General features: G+C 53.6%; 1 protein-coding gene across 2 annotated transcripts in view; it reads left to right on the top strand.

Annotated features, from left to right (window-relative positions):
• The window catches only part of ARHGEF10L (Rho guanine nucleotide exchange factor 10 like), a 42,619-nt gene extending 18,756 nt beyond the window's left edge, over positions 1-23,863 (top strand). For both annotated transcript variants that reach the window (XM_054294850.1, XM_054294849.1), the window contains 16 exons: positions 1,025-1,141; positions 1,240-1,332; positions 3,897-4,070; positions 5,484-5,629; positions 7,224-7,414; positions 8,500-8,615; positions 9,908-10,035; positions 11,181-11,281; positions 12,775-12,896; positions 13,785-13,871; positions 14,584-14,804; positions 15,940-16,094; positions 19,043-19,185; positions 20,187-20,361; positions 21,633-21,755; positions 22,921-23,863. In XM_054294850.1, the coding sequence (XP_054150825.1) occupies positions 1,025-1,141; positions 1,240-1,332; positions 3,897-4,070; positions 5,484-5,629; positions 7,224-7,414; positions 8,500-8,615; positions 9,908-10,035; positions 11,181-11,281; positions 12,775-12,896; positions 13,785-13,871; positions 14,584-14,804; positions 15,940-16,094; positions 19,043-19,185; positions 20,187-20,361; positions 21,633-21,755; positions 22,921-23,411 (2,583 nt within the window). In that variant the 3' untranslated portion in view covers positions 23,412-23,863. The remainder of the gene's footprint in view (positions 1-1,024; positions 1,142-1,239; positions 1,333-3,896; positions 4,071-5,483; positions 5,630-7,223; positions 7,415-8,499; positions 8,616-9,907; positions 10,036-11,180; positions 11,282-12,774; positions 12,897-13,784; positions 13,872-14,583; positions 14,805-15,939; positions 16,095-19,042; positions 19,186-20,186; positions 20,362-21,632; positions 21,756-22,920) is intronic.
• The last annotated feature ends 992 nt before the right edge of the window (positions 23,864-24,855 follow it).

Genomic DNA, 24,855 nt, shown 5'->3' with positions numbered 1-24,855 from the left:
GGGGACCTAGTAAACACTGGGAATGGCCCCAAATCCCATGGGGATCCCAGCAAAAACTGGGAACGGCTCCAGATCCCACTGGGGTCCCAGCAAAAGCCAGGAATGTCCCAGTCCCTGCTGGGGTCCCAGCAAACACCAGGAATTGCCCCAGATCCTGTTGAGGTCCCAGCAAAAACCAAGAATGGCCCCAAATCCTGCTGGGATCACAGCAAAAGCTGGGAATGGCCCCAAATCCCACTGGGGTCCCAGCAAAAACCAGGAATGGTCTCAAATCCTGCTGGGATCCCAGCAAACACCAGAAATGGCCCCAAATCCTGTTGGCGCCCTAGCAAAAACCAAGAGTGGCCCCAGTCTCTGCTGGGGTCCCAGCCAAAACCAGGAATGGCCCCAAATCCCTCTGGGGTCCTATCAAAAACTGGGAATTGCCCCCCAAAATCCCCCTGGCATCTCATCAGTCGTGAATCACCCCCAAAATCCCCTGGGATCCCACCAGGGATGAGTAGAGTGATGGAGCCCAAATTGGGATGCCCCCAGCACCCCATTTTATGGGAATCCCCACCTCATTCCCAGTGTCCCGTGCTCTCCCAGTTCTCCAAGTCCATGGTGCCAGACTTGTGACCTCAGTAGGAAGGAAAACCAGGAATCAGCCCTGAACATCCCTTGGGATCCCACCAGGGATGGGTGGAGGACTGGAGTGGTGGGACACCCCCAGAACCTTGCCCACTCCATTTTTTGGGAGTCCCACCCCATTTTTGGGAAGCCCCATGCCATTTTTGGGAAGCCCCATGCCATTCCCGCACTCTCGTCCTCTCCCAGTTCTCCAAGTCCATGGTGCCGGACTTGCGACCTCAGTAGGAAGGAAAACCAGGAATCAGCCCCAGACATCCCTTGGGGTCCCACCAGGGATGGATGGAGGACTGGAGGGGTGGGACACCCCCAGCACCTTGCCCACCTCGCTTTTTGGGAATCCCACCCTGTTTTTTGGGAAACCCCATGCCATTCCCACACTCTCGTCCTCTCCCAGTTCTCCAAGTCCATGGTGCTGGACGTCTACAGCGACTACGTCAACAACTTCACCACGGCCATGTCCCTGATCAAGAAGGCCTGTCTGACCAAACCCGCCTTCCTGGACTTCCTCAAGGTCAGCGTGGTCCCTCCGCGGCTCCGCTTTTCCCAAAAATCTCCTTTTCATGGCATTTTCCCTAAAATTCCCGTTTTTGTGGCATTTTCCCCCGGCAGAAGCGGCAGATGGCCAGCGCTGATCGTGTCACGCTCTACGGGCTGATGGTGAAGCCCATCCAGAGGTTCCCTCAGTTCATCCTCCTCCTGCAGGTGAGACGGGTGAGAGGTTCTGGAAGACATCAGGGAGGTTCTAGAGGACGTTTAGGAGCTTTTGGAGAAGTTTTTAGGGAGGTTCTGGAGAAGCAGCTTTTTGGGTGCTGCAGGAGAAGGCCAGATTTTTTGGATCCATCCCAAGGATCATCTCCTAAGCTTTCAATTTGGAGGTGTCCAAAGTGCTCCCAATTCCCTCAGTCCATCCTTTTCCTGCAGGTGAGAGAAGGGAGGTTCTGGAGGACTTTGATTGGTGAGCTTTTGGAGAAGGTCTTGGGGAACTTTTGGAGAAGACTTTGGGGAGCTTTTGGAGAAGGTTTTTTGGAAGGTTCTGGAGAACGTGTTTTGGGAGGTTCTGGAGAAGGTTTTAGGGAACTTTTGGAGAAGATTTTTTTGGAAGGTTCCAGAGGAGTTTTTTTGGAGGTTCTGGAGAAGGTTTTGGTGAGCTTTTGGAGGAGGTTTTTGAGAGGTTCTGGAGAAGGTTTTGGGCAAAGAAGCGAGATTCTGGAAAAGGTTTTTTGGAGGTTCTGGAGAAGGTTTTTGAGGAGGTTCTGGAGAAGGTTTTGGGAAGCTTTTGGAGGAGGTTTTTGAGATGTTCTGGAGAAGATTTTGGAGAGGTTTTGGGCAAGGTTGCAGAGATTCCAGAGAGGGTTTTTGGAGGTTCTGGAGAAGGTTTTAGGGAGGTTCTGGAGAAGCAGCTTTTTGGGTGCTGCAGGGCAGGGCCAGTCTTTTTGTATTTTTTTGATTTTTTTTATTTTTGGATCCATCCCAAGGATCATCTCCTAAGCTTTGAATTTGGAGGTGCCCAAAGTGCTCCCAATTCCCTCAGTCCATCCTTTTCCTGCAGGTGAGAGAAGGGAGGTTCTGGAGGACTTTGGGGAGGTTCTGGGGAAGGTCTTGGGGAACTTTTGGAGAAGATTTTGGGAGGTTCTGGAGAAGGTATTTTGGAGGTTCTGGAGAATGTTTTGGGCAAGGTTGCAGAGATTCTAGAGGTTTTTTAGAATTTCTGGTGAAGGTTTTGAGGAGGTTCTGGACAAGGACTGGGGAGGTTCCAGAGAAGGTTTTGAGGAGGTTCTGGAGAAGGTTTTGAGGAGGTTCTGGAGAAGCAGCTTTTTGGGTGCTGCAGGACAGGGCCTTTTTTTTTATTTTTTGGATTTTTTTGATTTTTAAAAATTTTTTGATCCATCTCAAGGATCATCTCCCAAGCTTTGAATTTGGAGTGTCCAAAGTGCTCCCAATTCCCTCGGTCCATCCTTTTTTTGCAGGTTAGAGAAGGGAGGTTCTGGAGGACTTTGGGGAGGTTCTGGGGAAGGTCTTGGGGAACTTTTGGAGACGATTTTGGGAGGTTCTGGAGAAGGTTTTTTAGAGGTTCTGGAGAATGTTTTGGGCAAGGTTACGGAGATTCTAGAGAAGGTTTTTTGGAATTTCTGGTGAAGGTTTTGAGGAGGTTCTGGACAAGGACTGGGGAGGTTCCAGATAAGGTTTTGAGGAGGTTCTGGAGAAGCAGCTTTTTGGGTGCTGCAGGACAGGGCCATTTTTATTTGATTTTTTGGATTTTTTTGATTTTTTAAAATTTTTTGATCTATACCAAGATCATCTCCTAAGCTTTGAATTTGGAGGTGCCCAAAGTGCTCCCAATTCCCTCAGTTCGTCCTTTTCCTGCAGGTGAGAGAAGGGAGGTTCTGGAGGACTTTGGGGAGGTTCTGGAGCAGGTCTTGGGTAACTTTTGGGAATTCTTTTGGATATTCTTTTGGAGAAGATTCTGGGGAACTTTTGGAGAAGATTTTGGGGAGCTTTTGGAGATTTTTTTGAAGGTTCTGGAGAAGGTTTTTGGGAGGTTCTGGAGAAGGTTTTGGAGAGGTTTTGGGCAAAGATGCGAGATTCTGGAAAAGGTTTTTTGGAGGTTCTGGAGAAGGTTTTAGGGAGGTTCTGGAGAAGCAGGTTTTTGGGTGCTGCAGGACAGGGCCAGTTTTTTTTTATTTTTTGGATCTATCCTAAGGATCATCTCCTAAACTTCCAATTTGGAGGTGCCCAAAGTGCTCCCAATTCCCTCAGCGCATCCTTTTCCTGCAGGTGAGAGAAGGGAGGTTCTGGAGAAGGTCCTGGGGAACTTTTGGAGAAGATTTTGGGGAGCTTTTGGAGCAGGTTTTTGAGAGGTTCTGGAGAAGGTTTTGGGCAAAGATGCGAGATTCTGGAGAAGATTTTTAGGAGGTTCTGGAGAGGTTTTGAGGAGGTTCTAGACAAGGACTGGGGGGGGTTCCAGAGAAGGTTTTGAGGAGGTTCTGGAGGTTTTAGAGAGGTTTTGGGCAAGGTTGCAGAGATTTCTGGAGAAGGTTTTTAGGAGGTTCTGGAGAAGGACTGGGGAGGTTCCAGAGAAGGTTTTTGGGAGCTTCTGGAGAAGCACCCTTTTGGGGGCTGCATGACAGAGACACACTTGGGAGTGGGCACCCAGGTTGGATTTTTGGATCCACCCAAGGATCACCCTCCAAACCCCGGTGTTGGAGGCTCCATCGGCGTTGCCGTGGCGGTTCCTCAGGGCCATTCCCGGTGTTTCCGTGTCCCAGGACATGCTGAAGAACACCCCGCGTGGCCACGCCGACCGCCTGTCCCTGCAGCTGGCCCTGACCGAGCTGGAGACGCTGGCCGAGAAGCTCAACGAGCAGAAGCGCTTGGCCGACCAGGTGGCCGAGATGCAGCAGCTCAGCAAGAGCATCAGCGACCGCAGCAGCTTCAACAAGGTGGGGGCTCCTCGTCACCTTCATCTTCATCCTCATCCTTGTCCTCATTCTCCTTGTCCTCCTCGTCCTCATCATCCTCCTCGTCCTTGTCCTCATTCTCCTTGTCCTCCTTGTCTTCACCTCATTTTCTTCATCCTCTTCATCTTCCTCCTCACTCACATCCTTGTCCTCCTTGTCCTCATTCTCCTTGTCCTCCTTGTCCTCACCTTATCTTCCTCATCCTCCTTTTCTTCATCCTTCTCATCCTCCTCCTCACCCTCATCCTCAGCCTTCTCATCCTCCTCATCCTCTTCATTCTCCTCATCCTCATCCTCCTCAGCCTCCTCATCTTCCACCTCCTCCTCATCCTCCTTGTCCTCCACCTCCTCCTCCTCATTCTCCACCTTCTCCTTGTCCTCCTCATCCTCCACCTTCTCCTCATCCTCCTCATCCTCTTCCTCATCCTCCTCCTCATCCTCCTCATCCTCCTCCTCTTCCTCCTCTTCCTCCTCTTCCTCCTCTTCCTCCTCTTCCTCCTCTTCCTCATCCTCTACCTCCTGCACCCCATCCTCATCCTCATCCTCATCCTCAGCAGGATTTGGAGCTGCTGGGTGGGATTTGTGACTCCCTCCCCACATTGGGAATTTAGGGAAGCAGGGTCCTTGTTTGGTCCCAGAGGATCTTGATCCAAACCAAGCCTTGAGGGTGGAATTCGGGGATTCCTCCCCAAGGATCTGCTGGGTTTGGATTTGGAGCTCCCACTCCATGTGTGGGGTCTCCAGGTTCTGGAGAAGGTTTTTGGGAGGTTCTGATGGAGGTTTAGGAGCTTTTGAAAAAGGTTTGGGGGAGCTTTTGAAGGAGGTTTGGGAGGATCTGGAGAAGGTTTTTGGGAGGTTCTGAAGAAGGTTCGGGAGCTTTTGGAGGAGGTTTTTGGTAGGATTTTGAGATGTTCTTTGGGAAGCTCTGGAGAAGGTTTTTGGGAGGATCTGGAGGAGGATTGGGGAGATTCTGGAGGAGATGGGGAGCTTTTGGAGAAGGTTTTGGGAGGTTCTGGAGAAGGTTTTGGGAAGCTCTGAATTTTTGGGAGGATCTGGAGAGGGATTGAAGGATTGGGGAGATTTTGGAGGAGATCAGGAGCTTTTGGAAAAGGTTTTGGGAGGTTCTAGAGGAGGTTGGGGACCTTCTGGAGAAGTTCTGGGGAGTGGCGGAGAAGGTTTAGAGAAGTTCTTGAGAAGGTTTTTCAGAGGTTCTGGAGATCTTTTTCGGGAGATTCTGGAGAAGGTTTTGGGAGGTTCTGCAGGACGTTTGGGACCTCTTGGAGAAGCTTTATTATTTAACAATGCTGGGAATTGATGGTTCCGACTCTGTGGTGGGATTGGCTGCTCCAGGGTGGCATCTCCATCCTGGAGTGACCACGTGGGGGTTGTCCTGCAGCTGCTGAGCTCGGGGCAGCGGCAGCTGCTGCTGTGCGAGACGCTGACCGAGACGGTGTACGGGGACCGCGGGCAGCTGCTCAAGTCCAAGGAGAGGAAGGTGTTCCTGCTCAGCGACCTCCTGGTCTGCGCCAACGTCAACTTCAAGTACGTGCGGGGCACCTCCTGAGCCCAGAACCCTCGGGAGATCTCCTCATCCTCTTCTTCCTCCTTGTCATCATCACCTTCCTCCTCCTCATCCTTGTTCTCCTCGTCGTCCTTCTCCTTCTCATCCTCCTTCCTTCTCCTCATCCTCCTTCTCCTTCTCCTTCTCCTTCTCCTCCTTCTCCTTCTCCTTCTCCTTCTCCTCCTCCTCCTCCTCCTCCTCCTCCTCCTCCTCATTTCTGGGGGGAATCCCATTGAATTTGGGGTGTCTGGGGGATCCCCATTGAGTTTGGGGTTTTTGAGGGGAGTTCCCATCAGGTTTGAGGCTTTTGGGGGGAATCCCATAAAATATGGGGTTTTTAGGGGAATCCCATTGAGTTTGGGGTTTTTAAGGTGGATCCTACCCAGTTTGGAGTTCTGGGGGAAATCCCATCAAGTCTAGGGTTTTTGGTGAGAATCCCATTGAGTTTGGGGTTTTTGGAGGGAATCCCATTGAGTTTGGTTTTTTTGGGAGAATTCCCATTGAGTTTGGGTTTTTTTTTTGGGAGAATTCCCATTCAGTTTGAGTTTTTTGGAGGGAATCCCATTCAGTTTGGGGTTTTTGGGGGGAATCCCATAGAGTTTGGGTTTTTGGGGGGGGATCCCATTGAGTTTGGGGTTTTTTGGGAAATCCCATAGAGTTTGGGGTTTACCTGCCCGCCTTTGACCCATCTCCCTCCCTGCTGCTGTGGGGTCTCAGAGCTGCTGTGGGATTTGGGAATGGGGTGGAATTGGCGGGATTTGACGCCGCCAAGTGGGAAAACCTCACAAAATTCCCAAAATCCCACTGAATCCCTCCTTTTCCCCCTCTCCAGGCCAGTGCCTGCAGGGTAGGTGCTGTGTGTGCTGTGCTGTGTCGTGTGCCCCAAGTTTGGGGGTTCCTGCACAGTGTGGGGTGCTCGGCCTGTGGGATGCCTTTTCTGGGGGGAAATCCATGGTTTTTGGAAAATCCAGGGGTTTTTTTTGACTTGGAATTCTTGCCTTGGCAGAGGCCAGCTGGAAATCAGCGGCCCCACATTCTGGGATTCCTGCATGGTGTGGCGTGCTTGGCTTGCAGGACACGTAGTTTTTGGGGCAGAAAAAACAGATGTTTGTTTTTTTGGGAAAATCCATGAATTTTGGGAAAATCCGGGGAGTTTTCATTTTACTTGGAATTCTTGCCTTGGTGGAGGCCAGCTGGAAATCAGAGGCCAGTTGGAAATCAGAAGTTCTGGAAAACCACATTCTGGGGTTCCTGCATGGTGTGGGGTGCTTGGCTGGCAGGACACATATTTTTTGGGGGAGAAAAAACAGAGGGGTTTTTTTGGGAAAATCCATGAATTTTGGGAAAATCCGGGCAGTTTTCTTTTTACTTGGAATTCTTGCCTTGGTAGAGGCCAGCTGGAAATCAGAGGCCAGTTGGAAATCAGAGGTTCTGGAAAACCACATTCTGGGGTTCCTGCATGGTGTGGAGTGCTTGGCTTGCAGGACACATATTTTTGGGGAGTTTCTTGGGAAAATCCATGGATTTTGGGACAATCCATGGGGTTTTCTTGACCTGGAATTCTTGCCTTGGCAGAGGCCAGCTGGAAATCAGCAGCCTGGTGCCCCTGGGCCCCAAGTACGTGCTGAAGTGGAGCACGGCCCTCCCGCAGGTGCAGGTGGTGGAGGTGGGCCAGGAGAGCGGCGCCGGGGACAAGGACAGCGCCGCCACAGCTGTGGCCAACGCCGGCCAACGCCGGCACGCGCCCGCCGGCCAGGCCGCCCACAGTGAGATCCTGGGGGGATTTGGGGGGTGATGGGGGGATTTCACCCTTCTGAGGGGTGGTGGAGTCACCAATGGAGTGTTTGGGGCCTCGTTCCTGGTGGGAGAACCTCCCTCAGTGGGGATTTGGGGGGTTTTAGGGGATTTGGGGGGTTTTAGGGGTTTTAGGGGATTTCACCCCTCTGAGGGGTGATGGAGTCACCAACGGAGTGCTTGGGGCCTTGTTCATGGTGGGAGAACCTCCCTCAGTTGGGATTTGGGTGTGTTTTAGGGGGTTTGGGGGTGTTTTAGGAGGTTTTTGGGGATTTCAAGGCTCTGAGGGGTGGTGGAGTCACCAATGCACCGCTTGGGGCCTCGTTCCTGGTGGGAGAACCTCCAGGGGGTGGGATTTGGGGGGTTTTAGGGGATTTGGGGGCATTTTAGGGGATTTCACCCTTCTGAGAGGTGGTGGAATCACCAATGCAGCACTCGGGGCCTTGTTCCTGGTGGGAGAACCTCCCTGGGTGGGGTTTTGGGGTGTTCTAAGGGATTTCACCACTCTGGGAGGTGATGGAGTTGGAGATGTGGTGCTCCAGATAAATTCCTGGCAGGAGAACCTCCCTGGGCTGGGATTTGGGGGGGTTTTAGGGGATTTCTCCATTCTGGGCGATGGTCAGGGCCTCATTCCTGTTGGGATGATCTTGGTGGGATGGGATTTGGGGGGTTTTAGGGGATTTGGGGGGTTTGAGGCGATTCCACTGCTCTGGGAGGTGATGCAGTCACGGATGTGGCGCTCCAGCCTCATTCCCCGCAGGAGAACCTCCCTGGGTTGGGATTTGGGGGATTTTAGGCAGATTTCATCACTCTGGGAGATGATGCAGTCATGGATATGGCGCTCCAGCCTCATTCCCGGCAGGAGAACCTCTCCGGGCTGGGATTTGGGGGATTTCACGACTGTGGGTGATGAAATGTTTGAGGAGCAGCATCCGTGGTGCTCGGGGCCATCCCTGGTGGAGTTGGGTCACGGGCTGGGCTCCATCTCGGATCTTCTCCAGCCCGGTGGATCCCGTGGCGCTCCATGTGCCTGAAATCCCGGTTTTTCTCCCCAAAGACAAGGTCTACCTGGGCCCCCCGCGGCTCTTCCAGGAGCTGCAGGACCTGCAGAAGGACCTGGCGGTGGTGGAGCAGATCACGCTGCTCGTCAGCACGCTGCACGGCACCTACCAGGTACGGCCGCATTCCCGGGAACCGCTGCATTCCCGGGAACTGCTGCTTTCCCGGGAACTGCTGCCTTCCCGGGAACCACCACATTCCTGGGAACTGCCCACATTCCTGGCAATCGCCACATTCCCAGGAACTGCTGCATTCCCAGGAACCGCCACCTTCCCGGGAACCGCTGCGTTCCTGGGAACTGTCACATTCCCGGGAACCTCCGCATTCCCGGGAATCGCCGCGTTCCTGGGAAACACCTCATTCCTGGGAACCGCCTGCATTCCCAGGAAGCGTCACATTCCCAGGAACCGCCACATTCCCGGGAACTGCCCACATTCCTGGGAGCCACCACATTCCTGGGATCTGCCACATTCCCAGGAACTGCTGCTTTCCCAGGAACCGCCACATTCCTGGGAACTGCCCGCATTCCTGGGAATCGCCACATTCCCAGGAATCACTGCATTCCCAGGAACCGCCATGGTCCTGGGAACCGCCACATTCCCGGGAGCCACCCGCCTTCCCGGGAACCGCTCACATTCCTGGAAACCACTGCATTCCTGGGAACTGCCGCATTCCCGGAAACCGCCCACATTCCTGGGAACTGCCATATTCCTGGGAACTGCTGCATTCCTGGGAACTGCCGCATTCCTGGATACTGCCCACGTTCCGGGGAACTGTTGCATTCCCAGGAACTTCTGCAGTCCTAGGAACTGCCGCCTTCCCAGGAGCCGCCGCATTCCTGGAAACGGCCGCATTCCTGGGAATCACTGCATTCCTTGGAGCCGCCAGGTTCCAGGGAACCACCTGCATTCCCGGGAACCGCCTGCATTCCTGGGAACTGCCCACATTCCCGGGAACCACCACATTCCCAAGAGTGCCACATTTCTGGGAACCGCCGCATTCCTGGGATCTGCCCACATTCCCAGGAACTGCTGTGCTCCCAGGAACCGCCGCATTCCTGGGAATCGTCGCATTCCCAGGAGCCGCCACATTCCCAGGAACCTTCCACATTCTTGGGAAATGCCACATTCCCCGGAATCACCACATTCCCAGGAACCGCCGCATTCCCAGGAACTGCCGCATTCCTGGGAACCTCCAGATTCCCAGGAACCACCTCCTTCCCGGGAACCGCCACATTCCCGGGAACCGCCGCGTTCCTGGGGAGCTCTCACATTCTCAGGAAATGCCACATTCCCGGGAATCACCACATTCCCGGGAACCGCCGCATTCCCGGGAACCGCCACAGCTGCTCCGGGTGGGATCCGGGCTGTTCCCGGCTCTGAGGGAGCGTTCCCGGTGTTCTCCAGAACCTGAACATGACGGTGGCGCAGGATTGGTGCCTGGCCCTGCAGAGGATGATGAAGGTCAAGGAGGAAGAAATCCACTCGGCCAACAAGTGCCGGCTGCGGCTGCTGCTGCCCGGGAAACCCGACAAGTGAGGCGGGAATCCGGGATGGAGGAGGAGGAGGAAAGTGGGGATGGGGAAGAGGAGGTGGGTGAGGGTGAGGAAGAAGATGAGAAAGAGGAGGAGGATGAAGAAGAGGAGGAGGAGGAGGAGGATGGAGAGTAGGATGAAGAGGATGAAGATGATGATGAGGAAGATGAGCATAAGGAAGAGAAAGAGGAGGAAGAGGAGGATAAAGGAGGAAGAGGAGGAAAAAGAGCAGGATGATGATGAGGAGGATGAAGAAGAGATGGGGGAAGATGAGGAGGAGGGTGAAGATGAGGAAGATGAGAAGGAGGAGGAAGAGGAGGAGGAGGATGAAGAGCAGGAGGAAGATGAGCATAAGGAAGAGGAGGAGGAAGAAGAGCAGGATGATGATGAGGATGAAGAAGAGGAGGAGGGGAGAATGGTGCGGATGAGGATGAAGATGATGAGGAGGAGGATGGTGGGGAGGAGGATGAAGGTGATGATGAGGAACATGAGGATAAGGAAGAGGAGGAGGAAGAGGAGAAAGGAGGAGGATGAGGAGGAGGAAAAAGCAGGATGAAGATGATGAGGATGATGAGAATGAAGAGGAGGAGGAGGATGATAGGGATGAGGATGAAGATAATGAGAAGGAGGAGGATGATGGGGATGAGGATGAAGATGAGGAGGATGATGAGGATAAGAATAACGATAGTGAGGAGAGAGGAGGATGAAGATGAGGAGGAAGATGATGGGGTGAGGATGAAGATGAGGAAGGTGATGGGGATGAGGATAATGATGAGGATGAAGATGATGAGGAGGAGGATGATGGGGATGAGGATGAAGATGAGGAGGAGGAGGATGATGGGGATGAGGATAACAATCATGGGGGGGATGATGGGGGTGAGGATGAACATGATGGGGATGAAGATAATGATGAGGATGATGGGGATGAGGATGAAGATGAGGAGGATGATGGGGTTGAGGATAATAATGGTGAGGAGGATGAAGGTGATGAAGAGGAGGATAATGAGGATGAGGATGAAGATGATGATGATGAAGAGGAGGATGATGGGGGTGAGGATGAAGATGATGGGGATGATGGGGGTGACGATGAAGATGGTGAGGATGATGGGGGTGAGGATGAGGCTGAAGGCCGCCGTGTCCCGCAGGTCGGGGCGCCCCATCAGTGTCATGGTGGTGTTCATCACCCCCAGCCCCCTGAGCAAGATCTCCTGGGTGAACCGGCTGCACCTGGCCAAGATCGGCCTGCGTGAGTCCTGCCCTGCCCGGGATCCCGGGAGGGGAAAGGGGAAAGCGGGAACCAGGGCATGGAGCAGGGCGGGAAGGGCTGGAGAAGGGTTGGGGGCTTTGGGGAACCTTGTGGAGAAGGCTTGGGAATTTTCTGGGAATGCTGGGGAGGATCTGGAGAATGTTTGGGAAGGTTCTGGAGAAGGTTTGGGGAATGTTGGGGAGGTTCTGGAGAAGGTTTGGGAGACTTTGGGGAAGCTTGTGGAGAAGGTTTGGGAATTTTCTGAGAAGGCTGGAGAGGTTCTGGAGAAGATTTTGGGGAGGTTCTGGTGAAGGTTGGGAAGGTTTTTGGAGAAGATTTGGAAAAGTTTTGGGAATGTTGGAGATGTTCTGGAGAAGGTTCTGGAGAAGGTTTGGGGAATGCTGGGGAGGTTATGGAGGTTTGGGGAAGTTCTGGAGAAGGTTTGGAAAAGTTTTGGGAATGTTGGGGAGGTTCTGGAAGTTTGGGGATGTTCTGGAGAAGGATTGGGGCTTTGGGGAACCTTGTGGAGAAGGTTTGGGAATTTTCTGAGGAGGTTGGGGAGGTTCTGGTGAAGGTTTGGGGAGGTTTTTGGAGAAGGTTTGGGGAGATTTTTGGAGAAGGTTTGAAAAAGTTTGGGGAATGTTGGTTCTGGAGGTTTTGAGGAGGTTCTGGAGAAGGTTTGGGAGGCTTTGGGGAACTTGTGGTTCCCCAAGGTTTTAGGGAGGTTCTGAGAAGGCTGGTGAGGTTCCAGAGGTTTTGGGGAAGTTTGGGGAATGTTGGGGAGGTTCCGGAGAAGGTTGGACAGGGTTTTGGGAAAGGTTTGGGAGGTTTGGGGAAGGTTTGGGTGTTCTGGGGAAGTTTTGGGAGGCTTTCGACAATGTTGGGTTGGTTTTGGGGAACTTCTGGAGAAGGTTTGGGGAGGTTCTGGAGGAGGTTCTGGGGAAGGTTTGGGAGGTCCTGGGAAAGGTTTGGGAACTTTTTGAGAATGTTGGGGAGGTTTGGGAGAAGGTTTTTGGAAGTTTTTGAAGAAGGTTTGGGAGATTTTGGAGGACATTTGGGAGGTTCTGGAGAAGGTCTGGGAGGTTTTGAACGAGGTTGGGAAGGTTTTGGAGGAAGTTTTGGACAAGGTTTTTGGAAGTTTTTGGAGAAGGTTTGGGAGGTTTTGGAAAAGGTTGGGGAGATTTGGGAGTCTGGGAGGTTTTGAAGGAGATTGGGAAGGTTTTGGAGAAGGTTTGGGATCTTTTCGAGGTTGGATATCCCATATCCACGAGCCAGAATCCCCATCCCAGCCTGATCTCAGGGAATGCCTTACGATGGAATTCTTTCCCATAAATTTGGTTTTTTGGGATTTTTTTCCCCCTCCACACTGCAATAATTCCGAGGAGGGGATGGGACACATCCCAAATCCATGGAAAGCGGTGGATTGGGGTGGGGATGGATCCCAGAGGGGGAGTTTGGGCTGGGGTGATCCCGGTTCTCCCGGTTTTCTGCAGGGGATGAGAACCAGCCGGGCTGGCTCTGCCCCGACGAGGACAGGAAGAGCCGAGCGCCCTTCTGGTGCCCCATCCTGTCCTGCCACATTCCAGCCTTCTCCTCCAAAGCCTTGGATCTGCAGGTGAGAGCCGGAAAAAACCCGAATCCGGCCGGGAAGGGCACAAATCCCAACCTGGATGGGATGGACAATCCCAAATCCAGTTGGGAAAGACACAAATCCCACCCTGGAGGGGATGGACAACCCCAAATCCAGGTGGGAAAGCCACAAATCCCAAACTGGAGGGGATGGAAAACCCCAAATCCAGCTGGGAAAGGCACAAATCCCATCCTGGGGGGGATGGAAAAGGCAGGGATTGGGGCATTCCAATGAGCAAAGTTGGGAATGGCAGCCGGATCCCGAACTTTTGGGTTCCCACTGATCCCCTGCAAGTTTGGGATGGTTTGGGTTCTCCATCCCCTTTCCCTTCATATCCGTGATTTTGGGGTGGAAAAGCACAAATCCCACAAATCCCACAGTGGAGGGGCTGGAAAAGGCAGGGATTGATGGAATCTAAGGGGGAAAATTTGGAATGGCAGCTGGATCCCAAATTTTGGAGCTCTGACTGATCCCCTGCAAGTTTGGGATGGTTTGGGTTCTCCATCCCCTTTCCCTTCATATCCATGATTTTGGGGCGGAAAGGCACAAATCCCACAGTGGAGGGGCTGGAAAATGAAGGAATTGATGGAATCTAAGGGGGAAAATTTGGAATGGCAGCCCGATCCTGAATTTTGGGGTTCTGACTGATCTGCTGCCTGCTTGGGGTGATTTGGGTTCTCCAACCCCTTTTCCTTCATAGCCATGATTTTGGGGTGGAAAAGCACAAATCCCATAAATCCCACAGTGGAGGAGCTGGAAAAGGCAGGAACTGGGGCATTCTGAGGGGAAATTGGGGAATTGCAGCCGGGCTGGATCCCAATCCCGATCCCGATCCCAATCCCAATCCCGATCCCGACGTTTTGGTTCCCCCAGCTCGGAGCTGCCGTCCACAATCCCGTCCATTCCTCGCTCCTGGGGTTCTCGGCCGTCAGCACCTCCCTGCCCCAGGGATTCCTGTGGGTGAGCACAGCCCAGACTGCGGGGTTGGGATTTGGGGTTATTTGGGGTTTGGGATTTGGGGTTGTTTTGGGGTTTGGTGTTGTTTGGGGTTTGGTGTTTTTTGGGGTTTGGGGTTTGGGGTTGTTTGGGGTGATTAGAGATTTGGGGTTATTTGGGGTTTTGGGTATTTTTTGGGGTTTGGGGTTATTTGGGGTTTGGTGGTGTTTGGGGTTTGGGGTTATTTGGGGTTTGGGGTTATTTGGGGTTTGGGATTTGGGGTTTATATGGGGTTTGGGTTTTTTTGGGTTTTGGGGTTATTTGGGGTTTGGGATTTGGGGTTGATTTGGGGTTTGGGTTTTTTTGGGTTTTGGGGTTATTTGGGGATTGGGGTTACTTGGGGGTTGGGATTTGGGGTTTGGGGTTGTTTGGGGTTGTTTGGGGTTTGGGGTTGATTCGGGGTTGTTTGGGATTTGGGATTTGGGGTTGTTTGGGGTTTGGGATATGGGATGGCTCTGGCTGGAATCCTCTTCCCAGGGGTGTTCATTCCCACTTTTCCTGCCCGTGGGAGGGGAGCAGAAGGGGCTGGGAGGGCAGGTGGGGATCTGTGGGTGAGCACAACCCCAATAGATCCTGGGATTTGGGATTATTTGGGATCTGGGATTGGGATTGGGATTTGGGATGGCTCTGCTGCAATCCCGGGATGCTCATTCCCGCTTTTCCCACTTTCCCCCAGGTGGGAGGGGGGCAGGAGGGGGCGGGGGGGCAGGTGGAGATCTTCTCCCTGAACCGCTCCGTGCCCCGAACCGTCAAATCCTTCCCGGTGCCGGCCCCGGTGCTGTGCATGGAATTCATCCCGGAGCCGCATCCCGAGGATCCCGCGGAGCAGGGAATGGCCCCGGAGCCGACCCCCAACGCCCCCCACCCCGCAGTGTGCCTGGGGCTGCAGGACGGGAGGTGAGATCCCGAATCCTGGCTCCCATTGTGAATCCCAGCCCTCATCCCAAATCCCAGCTCCCATCCCGAATCCCAGCTCCCATCCCAAATCCTGGGTCCCGTCACAAATCCCAGGCATGATCCCAGGTCCCAGCTCCCATCCCGGATCCCAGCTCTGATCCTGGATCCCAGCCCTGATCCCAAATCCCAGCTCCCACCCCGTTCCCTCCCCATGCTCCAGAGCCGATCTCGATCCCGATCCTGCTCTCTCCCCTCACTCCGGGGCTGATCCCGATCCTGATCCGTTTCTCTCCCCTGCGCTCCAGGGCCAATTCTGATCCCGCTCCCGCTCTCTCCCTGTGCTGCGGGGCTGATCCCAATCCCTGCCCACATTCCAGGGTTGATCCTGAATCCCAGCCCTGATCCCGCTGTCTCCCTGCACTGTGGGGCCGATCCCAATCCCATTTTCTCCCAGCGCTTCGGGGCCTATCCCAATCCCGGGTTCTCTCCCTGGGCTCCGGGGCCAGTCCCAATCCTGATGATCCCTGTGATCCCAATCTCATTCTCTCCCCACGCTGCGGGGCCGATCCCGATCCCAGTCCTTTTCTCTCCCTGTACTCCGGGGCCGATTCCGATCCTGATGATCCCGACCCCACTCTCCCTGCCTGTGCTCTGGGGCCGATCCTGATCCCTGCCCATGCTCCAGGGTTGATCCTGAATCCCAGCTCTGATCCCACCATCTCCCTGTGTTGTGGGGCCGATTCCAGTCCCATTTTCTCCCCACGCTGTGGGGCCAATCCCAATCCTGAGGTATCTCCCTGTGCTGTGGAGCTGATCCCGATCCCTTTCTCTCCCTGTGCTGCGGGGCTGATCCCAATCCTGTTCTCTCCCTGTACTCTGGTGCCAATCCCAATCCCGATGATCCCAATCCCGTTCTCTCCCCTTGCTCCGGGGCCAGTTCCAATCCTGATGATCCCAATCCCATTCTCTCCCCGTACTCTGGGGCCAATCCCTATCCCGATGATCCTGACGATTCCAACCCTGCTGTCCCTGCCTGCGCTCTGGGGCCGATCCCGATGATCCCTATGATCCCTATGATGATGATGCCGATGATCCCGATGATGATCCCGACGCTGACGGTGCCTCTGTCCCGCAGCGTGCTGGTGTTCGGCGCGGTGGCGGCGGGGACGCCGGTGCTGCAGCGGTGCCGCGTGCCGGGCGCGGTGCCCGTGCTGTGCCTGCGGAACAGCCCCGCGTTCCTGCTGGCCGGGCTGCAGGACGGCGCCGTGGCCGCCTTCCCCCGCAACCACGGTGAGAGCCCGGAAAACCCCGCGGGAATGGGACGGGGCCTGTTGGGAAATCACATCGGGATTGGGATGAATCCCCCCTTGGGATGAATCCTCCTTTGGGATGGATTCCCCTTTAGGATAAATCCCCCTTTAGGATGAATCCCCATTTGGGATGAATCCTCCTTTGGGATGGATCCCCCTTCAGGATAAATCCCCCTTTAGGATATCCTGTTGGGTTGGGGATCAATTCCCCTTTAGGATAAATCCCTGTTTAGGATATCCTATTGGGATTGGGATAAATCCCCCTTTAGGATATCCCACATGAATTGGGGTGAATCCCTGTTTAGGATATCCTGTCAGGATTGGGATGGATCCCCCTTTGGGATAAATCTCCTTTTAGAATAAATCTCCCTTTAGGTAAATCTCCCTTTAGGATATCCCACATGAATTGGGGTGAATCCCTGTTTAGGATATCCTATTGGGAGTGGGATAAATTCCCCTTTAGGATAAATTCCCCTTTAGGATAAATCCCCCTTTAGGATATCCCACATGGATTGGGATGAATCCCTGTTTAAGATATTCTGTCGGGATTGGGATAGATCCCCCTTTAGGATAAATCCCCCCTTAGGATAAATCCCCCTTTGAGATATCCTGTCGGGATTGGGATGAATCCCTGTTTGTGATATCCCATCAGGATTGGGATGGATCCCTGTTTATGATAGCCTGTCGGAATTGGGATAAATCCCCCTTTAGTATAAATCCCCCTTTAGGATATCCCGTTGGGTTTGGAATGGATCCCTATTTGGGAAATCCTGTCGGGATAAATCCCCATTTAGGATATTCCATCGGGATCAATTCCTATTTAGGATATCCCATCAGGATAAATCCCTTTTTAGAATAAATCCCCATTTAGGATATCCCATGGGGATGAATCCATATTTAGGATCAATATTTAGGATATCCTATTGGGATTGGCATAAATGCCCACTTAGGACATTGCATTTAGGGTAAATCCCCATTTAGGATTTCCCATTTTGGATAAATCCCCATTTTTCCTGCGTTTTCCCAATATTTTCCCATTCCCTTGGCAGCCCCAGAGCAGGAAAATCCCATTTTCCCATGGTGGCTCCAAACAAACTCATTTTGGGGGAAAACCTTGGGGAAATGGTCCTGGAGAGGGGCTGCTGCAAGATCCAGGGTGGGATCACAAGGAATGGGAATTTTTGCCTTCCCAAAATTCCCAGTGTTAGGGCTGGAAATGGCATTGGTCCCCACCACCTCCCCCAGGTGGAAAATTCCCTTTATTCCCTGGATTTTGGGGTCGTTTTCCCGGGATTTGGCTCAGGCTGAGGTCCCATCCTGTTGCGATCCCTCTTCTGCAGGAATTCCTGGGTTGGGAAATTCCCTGTTTTCATCACTAGGGGGTTTGGGAGAGCTGGGAATCTGGTGGAATTTTTGGACACAATTCCGAGTTTTCTCCAGGAAAAGCTGCAGGAAGCAGCACCTGTTTGAATCCTGAGCCACCAAATCCCCCTAAAATGGGATTTTTGGGATTGTGCCCATCCCCTTTCCCAAATGATGACAATGCTTGGAGCCAATTAAAGGGATTTAATTCATTTTAATTGATTAAACAGCAGCCACAGTGGGGAGTTCTTAACCTCATCCCGATTTTTTGGGAGGAATGAGCTTCCCTGGAATTGCTCCTTTTCCCTGGAAATTGGGATGTGCTGGGAGCAGGGCTTGGAGAATCCAAAGGCTCCAAATTCCTGGGATATCAGGGTTTGGATACAAAAACATGGATTGGGAATAAAAAGGAGGAAAGTGATGATGGATCGGAGCCTCTGGCCATGGGTTCATCATGGATCCAGCTGCTCCCAGATCCTTGGGACTGGGCCTGGAGTGGAGTGAATCCATTTAAAAAATTGGAATTTGGGCTTTTCTAAGGAGCCCTCAGGGTGGAGGTGGCTGCTCCTTTCCTGCTCCAGTGCCCTGTGCAGCGGGAAAAGGGAATTTTGGGATTGTTGGGAAGTGGGAATGACCCTCCTGGTGACCCTTGGGGGGAGCTCAGCTGCACCTGGAGCTTCTCGGCTGTGCCGAGTTCCCTGTATTCCCTTTTCCCTGTTATCCCATTCCACGTGTGCTCAGCATTCCCTGTTTTCCCTGTTATCCCGTTCTGTGTGTGCTCAGCATTCCCTGTTTTCCCTTACTCTGTTCCATGTGTGCTGAGTGTTCTGTGTTTCTCCTGTTACCCTGTTGCCTTTTATCCCAATCCCTGTTATCCCATTCCCTGTTGTTATCCTGTTCCCCATTCCCTGGTATCCCATTCCATTATCCCATTCCCTGTTATCCTATTCCTCATTTTCCCATTCAGTTATCCCATTCCCCGTTATCCCATTCCACATTATCCCATTCTGTTATCCCATTCCATTATCCCATTTCATATTATCCCATTCTGTTATCCCATTCCATTATCCCATCTCACATTATCCCATTCCCTGTTATTCTGTTGATGTTATCCTGTTCCATGTTTTCCCATTCCATGTTTTCCTGTTCCCTGTTATCCCATCCCTGACCCCATTCCCGCTGATCCCGTTCCCAGAGGTTTAAAGGACACAGGCTTGTTGTGGATGCTCTGGGTGGGTTCGGGGCCCATTCCTGACCCCATTCCTGACCCCATTCCCAGAGGGTCTGTGGGATGTGGGCTCCATGCGGGCGCTCCAGGTGGGGCTGGGCCCATTCCTGACCCCATTCCCGCTGATCCCGTTCCCAGAGGGTCTGTGGGACGCGGACTCGGTGGGGATGCTCCAGGTGGGGTTGAGGCCCATTCCTGACCCCATTCCTGACCCCATTCCCGGTGATCCCGTTCCCAGAGGGTCTGTGGGACGCGGGCTCGGTGGGGATGCTCCAGGTGGGGTTGAGGCCCATTCCTGGCCCCGTTCCTGACCCCATTCCCGGTGATCCCGTTCCCAGAGGGTCTGTGGGACGCGGACTCGGTGCGGGTGCTGCAGGTGGGGCCGGGCCCCGTGCGGGCGCTGCTGGTGCTGGAGGAGTCGCTCTGGGCCAGCTCCCAGAACCTCGTCAGCGTCCTGGGGACACCTGAGCTGCAGAGCCAGGTACGGGAACGGCGGGAACGGGAATGGGGATGGGAATGGGATAGGGATGGGGATAGGAATGGGAATGGGAATGGGAATGGGAATGGGAATGGGGATAGGGATTGGAATGGGAGCGGGAACAGTGGGAACGGGATTTGGAATGGGGATGGGGATAGGGATGGGGATAGGGATAGGGATGGGAGCGGGAACAGGAACCGGATTGGGAATGGGGATAGGGATGGGATTGGGGATGGGAACAAGAATGGAAGTGGGAATGGAAATGGGAACGGGAATGAGAACAAGAACAGGAAGAAGAATGGGAATGGGAGCGGGAATGGGAATGGGAATGGAAACAGGAATGGGAACGGGAATGAGATCAGGAATGGGTATGGGAATAGGAACAGGAAGAAGAATGGGAATGGGAGCAGGAACAGGAATGGGAGTGGGAATAGGAATGGAAACGGGAACAGGAATGAGAAGAGGAAGAGGAAGAAGAATGGGAATGGGAGCGGGAATGGGAATAGAAACAGGAATGGGATTGGGAATGGGTACAGGAACGGGAATGGGAGTGGGAACAGGAATGAGGATGGGATCAGGAATGGGTATGGAAATGGGAACAGGAAGAGGAAGAAGAATGGGAGTGGGAATGGGAATGGGAACAGGAACAGGGGAACAGTGGGAATGGGAAGGGGATGGGGAAGAGGAATGGGAAAAAGCCCTGGAAGGAGCTTGGAGTGGGGCTGGATTCTGGTGGGGAGGGCTGGGAACCGAATTCCCGATACAGCTCTGTGCTCCCAGAGCAGGAATTCTGGGAATTTTGGGTATGTCGGGAATGTCAGTAATCCTGGAAATGTTGGGAATCCCCCAGCACCATTTTGAGGCACAGCCCAACCCCATGGTGGCCGTCACACTGGTGGTGCAAACGGGCAGCGGGGTGTGGATGGCCTCCATCCGCCTGTTCCTGGGGGGATTGTGGGAATATTGGGAATGTCAGTAATCCCGGGAATGTTGGGAACCCCCAGCACTGTTTCGAGGCGCACCCCGACCCCGCGGCGGCGGTGACGCTGATGGTGCGGGCGGGCAGCGGGGTGTGGATGGCCTTTGCCGAGGGCTCCTCCATCCGCCTGTTCCACACCGAGACCCAGGAGCACCTCCAGGAGATCAACGTGGCCACCAGGACCACCCTGCTGCTGCCCGGTGAGCAATTAATAATTGATTAGGGTCCTTAATTATTGGATCTATGAGGAATCAGGAAATGGGACCACCCTGCTGCTGGCCAATGAGCAATTAACGATTGATTAGGGTAATTAATAGATCCATGAGGAATCAAGAAGTGGGACCGCCCTGCTGCCCAGTGAGTGCCCAATCAGCACTAACGAGGTGTGGGAGTTAATTTATGGATCCATAGGGAATTAGGGATGGGACTTACCCGCTGCCCAGTGGGATCCTAATTAACAGCTAATGAGGGAGATTAATTAAAGGATCCAAGGGGAATCAGGGAATGGGGCACCCCAGGGTGTCCCACCAGGATCTGCAGCTTTCCTAAGGAACAGGGAAGGAGCTGGGCAGGAATTGTGTCCCATAATCCCATCCCTGGATCCCAACTTCATGCCCTGATCCCTTCCCTGGATCTCAAATTTGTTCCATGATCCCACCCCTGGATCCTGACTTTGTCCGGCAATCCCATCCGTGTCCCCCATCCCTGTCCCTCTCCAGGTTATCCAGCCTCATTCCCACTCTCTCTCTGCGTTATCCCAACATCATTCCCACTCCACAGCTCCATAATCCCTTCATTAGTTCTGAGCACCAGACTTGAGTAATTCCCTGGTTTTTCCCCTTTTCCCTCTTTTTCCAGACATGTCTGATATCCCGATTTCCCAATATCCCTCCCATCCCTGGATTTGTGGGCGGGAATGTTGGGATTAAATCCATTTGAACTCCTGCTCCCAAACCCTCTGGAATGCGGCAGCTCCTCCATGAGCCACAGCGCTGGGGATTTATCGATTTCTCCGGATTGACCGTTTTCCTTGGATTCATCTTTCCCTGGATTTCTCTCTTTCCCTGAGTTAACCTTTCCCTGGATTTACTTCTTTCCCTGGATTTATCGCTTTCCTTGGATTCATCTTTCCCTGGATTTCTCTCTTTCCCTGGATTTATCGCTTTCCTTGGATTCATCTTTCCCTGGATTTCTCTCTTTCCCTGAATTTCTCTCTTTCCCTGGATTTATTGCTTTCCCAACTCCCGCTAACTCCTTCCCATAAAATTCTCATTTTCTGTTGGAATCTCGCTTTTCTCCCACTTCTTCTTTTTCCTCTATTGATTCCTTTCTATTCCCAGTGCTCCCCTCTGGGTGCGGATCTGCCGGGATCTTCCTGAGGCCGATCCCTATGGAAACCCTGTGGCCAGCTGGAAGTTGGGCCATAGGAATTCTCCCTGATCCCGGTTTTTCCCGGATTTTCCCGCTGCAGGGCAGAAGCTCGTGCGCGTCACCAGCCTGCTGCTGTGCCAGGGCTCGCTCTGGGTGGGGACGGATCTGGGAATCATCGTCCTGCTGCCCGTGCCGCGCCTGGAGGGCATCCCGAAAATCACCGGTGAGCTTGCCGGGAAAGCAGCGACGTTCCTGGAGAAACAGCACCAATCCCGGAGAAATGGTGCTGTTCCCAAAAAACAGCACCATTCCCAAAAAATGGCTTTATTCCCAAAAAGCATCGCCGTTTCCAAAAAACAGTGCCCATTCCCAAAAAGCAGTGCCGTTCCTAAAAACCAGCACCATTCCCAAAAAACAGCATTGTTCCCAAAAAATGGCTTTTTTCCCAAAAACCGGCGTTGTTCCCAAAAAACAGCAGCACAGCTGAAAAACAATGCGATTCCCAAAACACAGTGCCATTCCCAGCCTATTCCCAGCTCATTCCCAGCCCATTCCCATCTTGTTCCCACCCCAATCCCACTGTTTCCAGTCACAGCCCATTCCCAACCATTCTCAGCTTATTCCCAGCTCATTCCCATCCCAATCTCGCTGTTCCTATTCCCAGCCCATTCCTAGGCTGTTTCTATTCCCATCCTGCTGTTTCCATTTCCATTCCCTGTCTCATTCCCATCCCGATCCCCCTATTTCTGTTCCTATCCCACTGTTTCTGTACCCAGCCCGTTCCCAGCCCATGTCCTGTCTCATTCCCATCCTGATCCCGCTCTTTCCGTTCCTGCTCCCATCCCGATCCCACTGTTTCTGTTCCCATCCTGCTCTTTCTGTTCCTGTTCCCATCCCTATCCCACTGTTTCTGTTCCCTTCCCACTGTTTCTGTTCCCAGCCCATTCCCAGCCCATTCCCAGAATCATTCCCGTCCCGATCCCGCTGTTTCTGTTCCCATCCCACTGTTTCCATTCCCAGCCCATTTCTGGCCCATTCCCAGTCTCATTCCCATCCTGATCCCACTGTTTTCATTCCCATTCCCATCCCTATCCCACTGTTTCTGTTCCCTTCCCACTGTTTCTGTTCCGAGCCCATTTCTGGCCCATTCCCAGACTTGTTCCCATCCCAATCCCGCTGTTTCTGTTCCCAGCCTATTTCAGGCCCATTCCCAGCCCATTCCCAGACTCATTCCCATCCCGATCCCACTGTTTCCGTTCCCGCTCCCATCCCGATCCCGCTGTTTCTGTTCCCATCCCGATCCTGCTGTTTCTGTTCCCATCTTGCTGTTCCCGTTCCCATCCCGCTGTTCCTGTTCCCGTTCCCATGCTGATCCCGCTGTTTTCCAGGGAAGGGGATGGTGTCCCTGAACGGCCACGCTGGCCCCGTGCAGTTCCTGGCGCTGGCTCTGAGCACTTTGGCCCCCGACGCCCTCCGGGCCGAGCAGGACGAGCCCGACGAGGCCGAGGGGGAGAAATCCCCGGATCCCGAGGGGCTCCAGCCGCGGGAAATGCGGAAAAAAGGGATTTTGTTACAATACCGGCTGCGCTCCACATCCCACCTGCCCGGCCAGCTGCTCTCCGTGCGGGAAGCGGCACCAGGAACGCCGGGAACGCCGGGACACGCCGAGGAGGACGGATCCATCTACGAGCTGGCCGACGATCCCGACGTGTGGGTGCGGAGCCGGCCGTGCTCCCGGGATTCTTCCCGCAAGGAAATCTCCTCCGTGGCCATCGTCTCCGGAGGCCGCGGGTACCGGGATTTCCGTGCGGAATCCGCGCGCCGCTCCGGAGCTGCCGACAGCTCCCTGCTCATCTGGCAGCTCCCGCTGGCACTCTGAGGCCGCCCGGAATTCCCGAATTTCCTACCTCAGGAGTCCCCCGAATTCCCGGGAGCAGTGCTCGAGCCGCTGCGAGGAAAAAAACTGGGAAAAACGCGGGATTCTCCAGCAGATCCAGCGGATCTGGAGTTGGGAGCGGCGGGGTTTTCCCGGTTTCCCTGCGTGTGTGTGTGTGTGTGTGGGTAATCCCTAGAGATAGAAATCCCTGGATTATAAATAGGATGTAAATTATTACCTGTAAAAAGAAGGAATCTGTATATATTGGGAATGCCGGGAAGGGAGGGAGCAGCTCCCGAAAAAGCGGCTCTGGCTGCAATATCCACTCCTGTTCCCGACTGGGAATTTGCGGATCTTCCGTACTGGAATCCCCTGGATTTGGGAGCCGAGCCCGCTCGGCTTCCGAGGAAAGGAAAACAGGGGGAGCGTGGAAATAAATCCCATAGGAATGGCTGTGGTTTCCTTGGTTTGTGGATTCGGGGCTTTTCTGGGATTTGGGAGCAGCATTCCAAGGGTTCTGCTTCCCTGGGAATGCTCCAGGATGGGGCTTGGAGCAGCCTGGGAATGCAGGTTTCCAATGGAATGGGATGAGCTTCCAGATGATTCCAGCCCATCCTGGAATTCTGGAATTCTGATGCACCCCCCTGGAGTTGCACATCCTAAAAATCAGGTAAAAACCCCCAAAATTTCCTCTTTTCCCACTAGGAATGGGGTGGGATGGAGGGAAAATCCATCCCTCATTCCTCTACTTCCACCTTCTCCATCGGCACTGGAAAAATCCCAGCCCAGGGAGTTGGGAACTCATCCTAGGACTGGATCCATTCCTGCCTGTAACAGGAATTCCATGGGGAGCATCCCAGTGATGGGATGGATATTCCCAAGCCCTGTAATGGGAAATGCTGATGGATATCCTGTCTTCATCCCAACCATCTCAGGAATATTCCCTCCTCATCCCAGTCCTCTCAGGGATATTCCCTCCTTATCCCAACCATTTCAGGGACATTCCCTCCTCATCCAGACCCCCTCAGGAATATTCCATCCAACCTCATCCCAACCCTCTCAGGGATATTCCATCCTCATCCCAACCCTCTCAGGGACATTCCATCCTCATCCCAGCCCTCTCAGGGATATTCCCTCCTTATCCCAGCCCTCTCAGGGATATTCCATCCTCATCCCAAGCCTCTCAGGGATATTCCCTCCCTCCTCATCCCAACCCTCTCAGGGATATTCCATCCTCATCCCAAGCCTCTCAGGGATATTCCCTCCTTATCCCAACCCTCTCAGGGATATTCCCTCCCTCCTCATCCCAAACCTCTCAGGGATATTCCCCTCTCCTTGTCCCAGCCCTCACTGCATCCTTGGAATCCACGGAGCAGCCGCTGCCCCCATGGGGCCGATCCAGCTCCAGGGGCCGAAACGATCCCAAAAAAAGCGGATTTGCTGCCCC

The sequence above is a fragment of the Melozone crissalis genome, unplaced genomic scaffold (assembly GCF_028551555.1).
Source record: "Melozone crissalis strain CALT ecotype California unplaced genomic scaffold, PUWL_Pcris_2 ptg000337l_1, whole genome shotgun sequence".
In the NCBI taxonomy this organism is placed as follows: Eukaryota; Metazoa; Chordata; class Aves; order Passeriformes; family Passerellidae; genus Melozone; species Melozone crissalis.
Note: the sequence above shows the minus strand (reverse complement) of the source record. Positions and strands in the feature narration are given on the sequence as shown.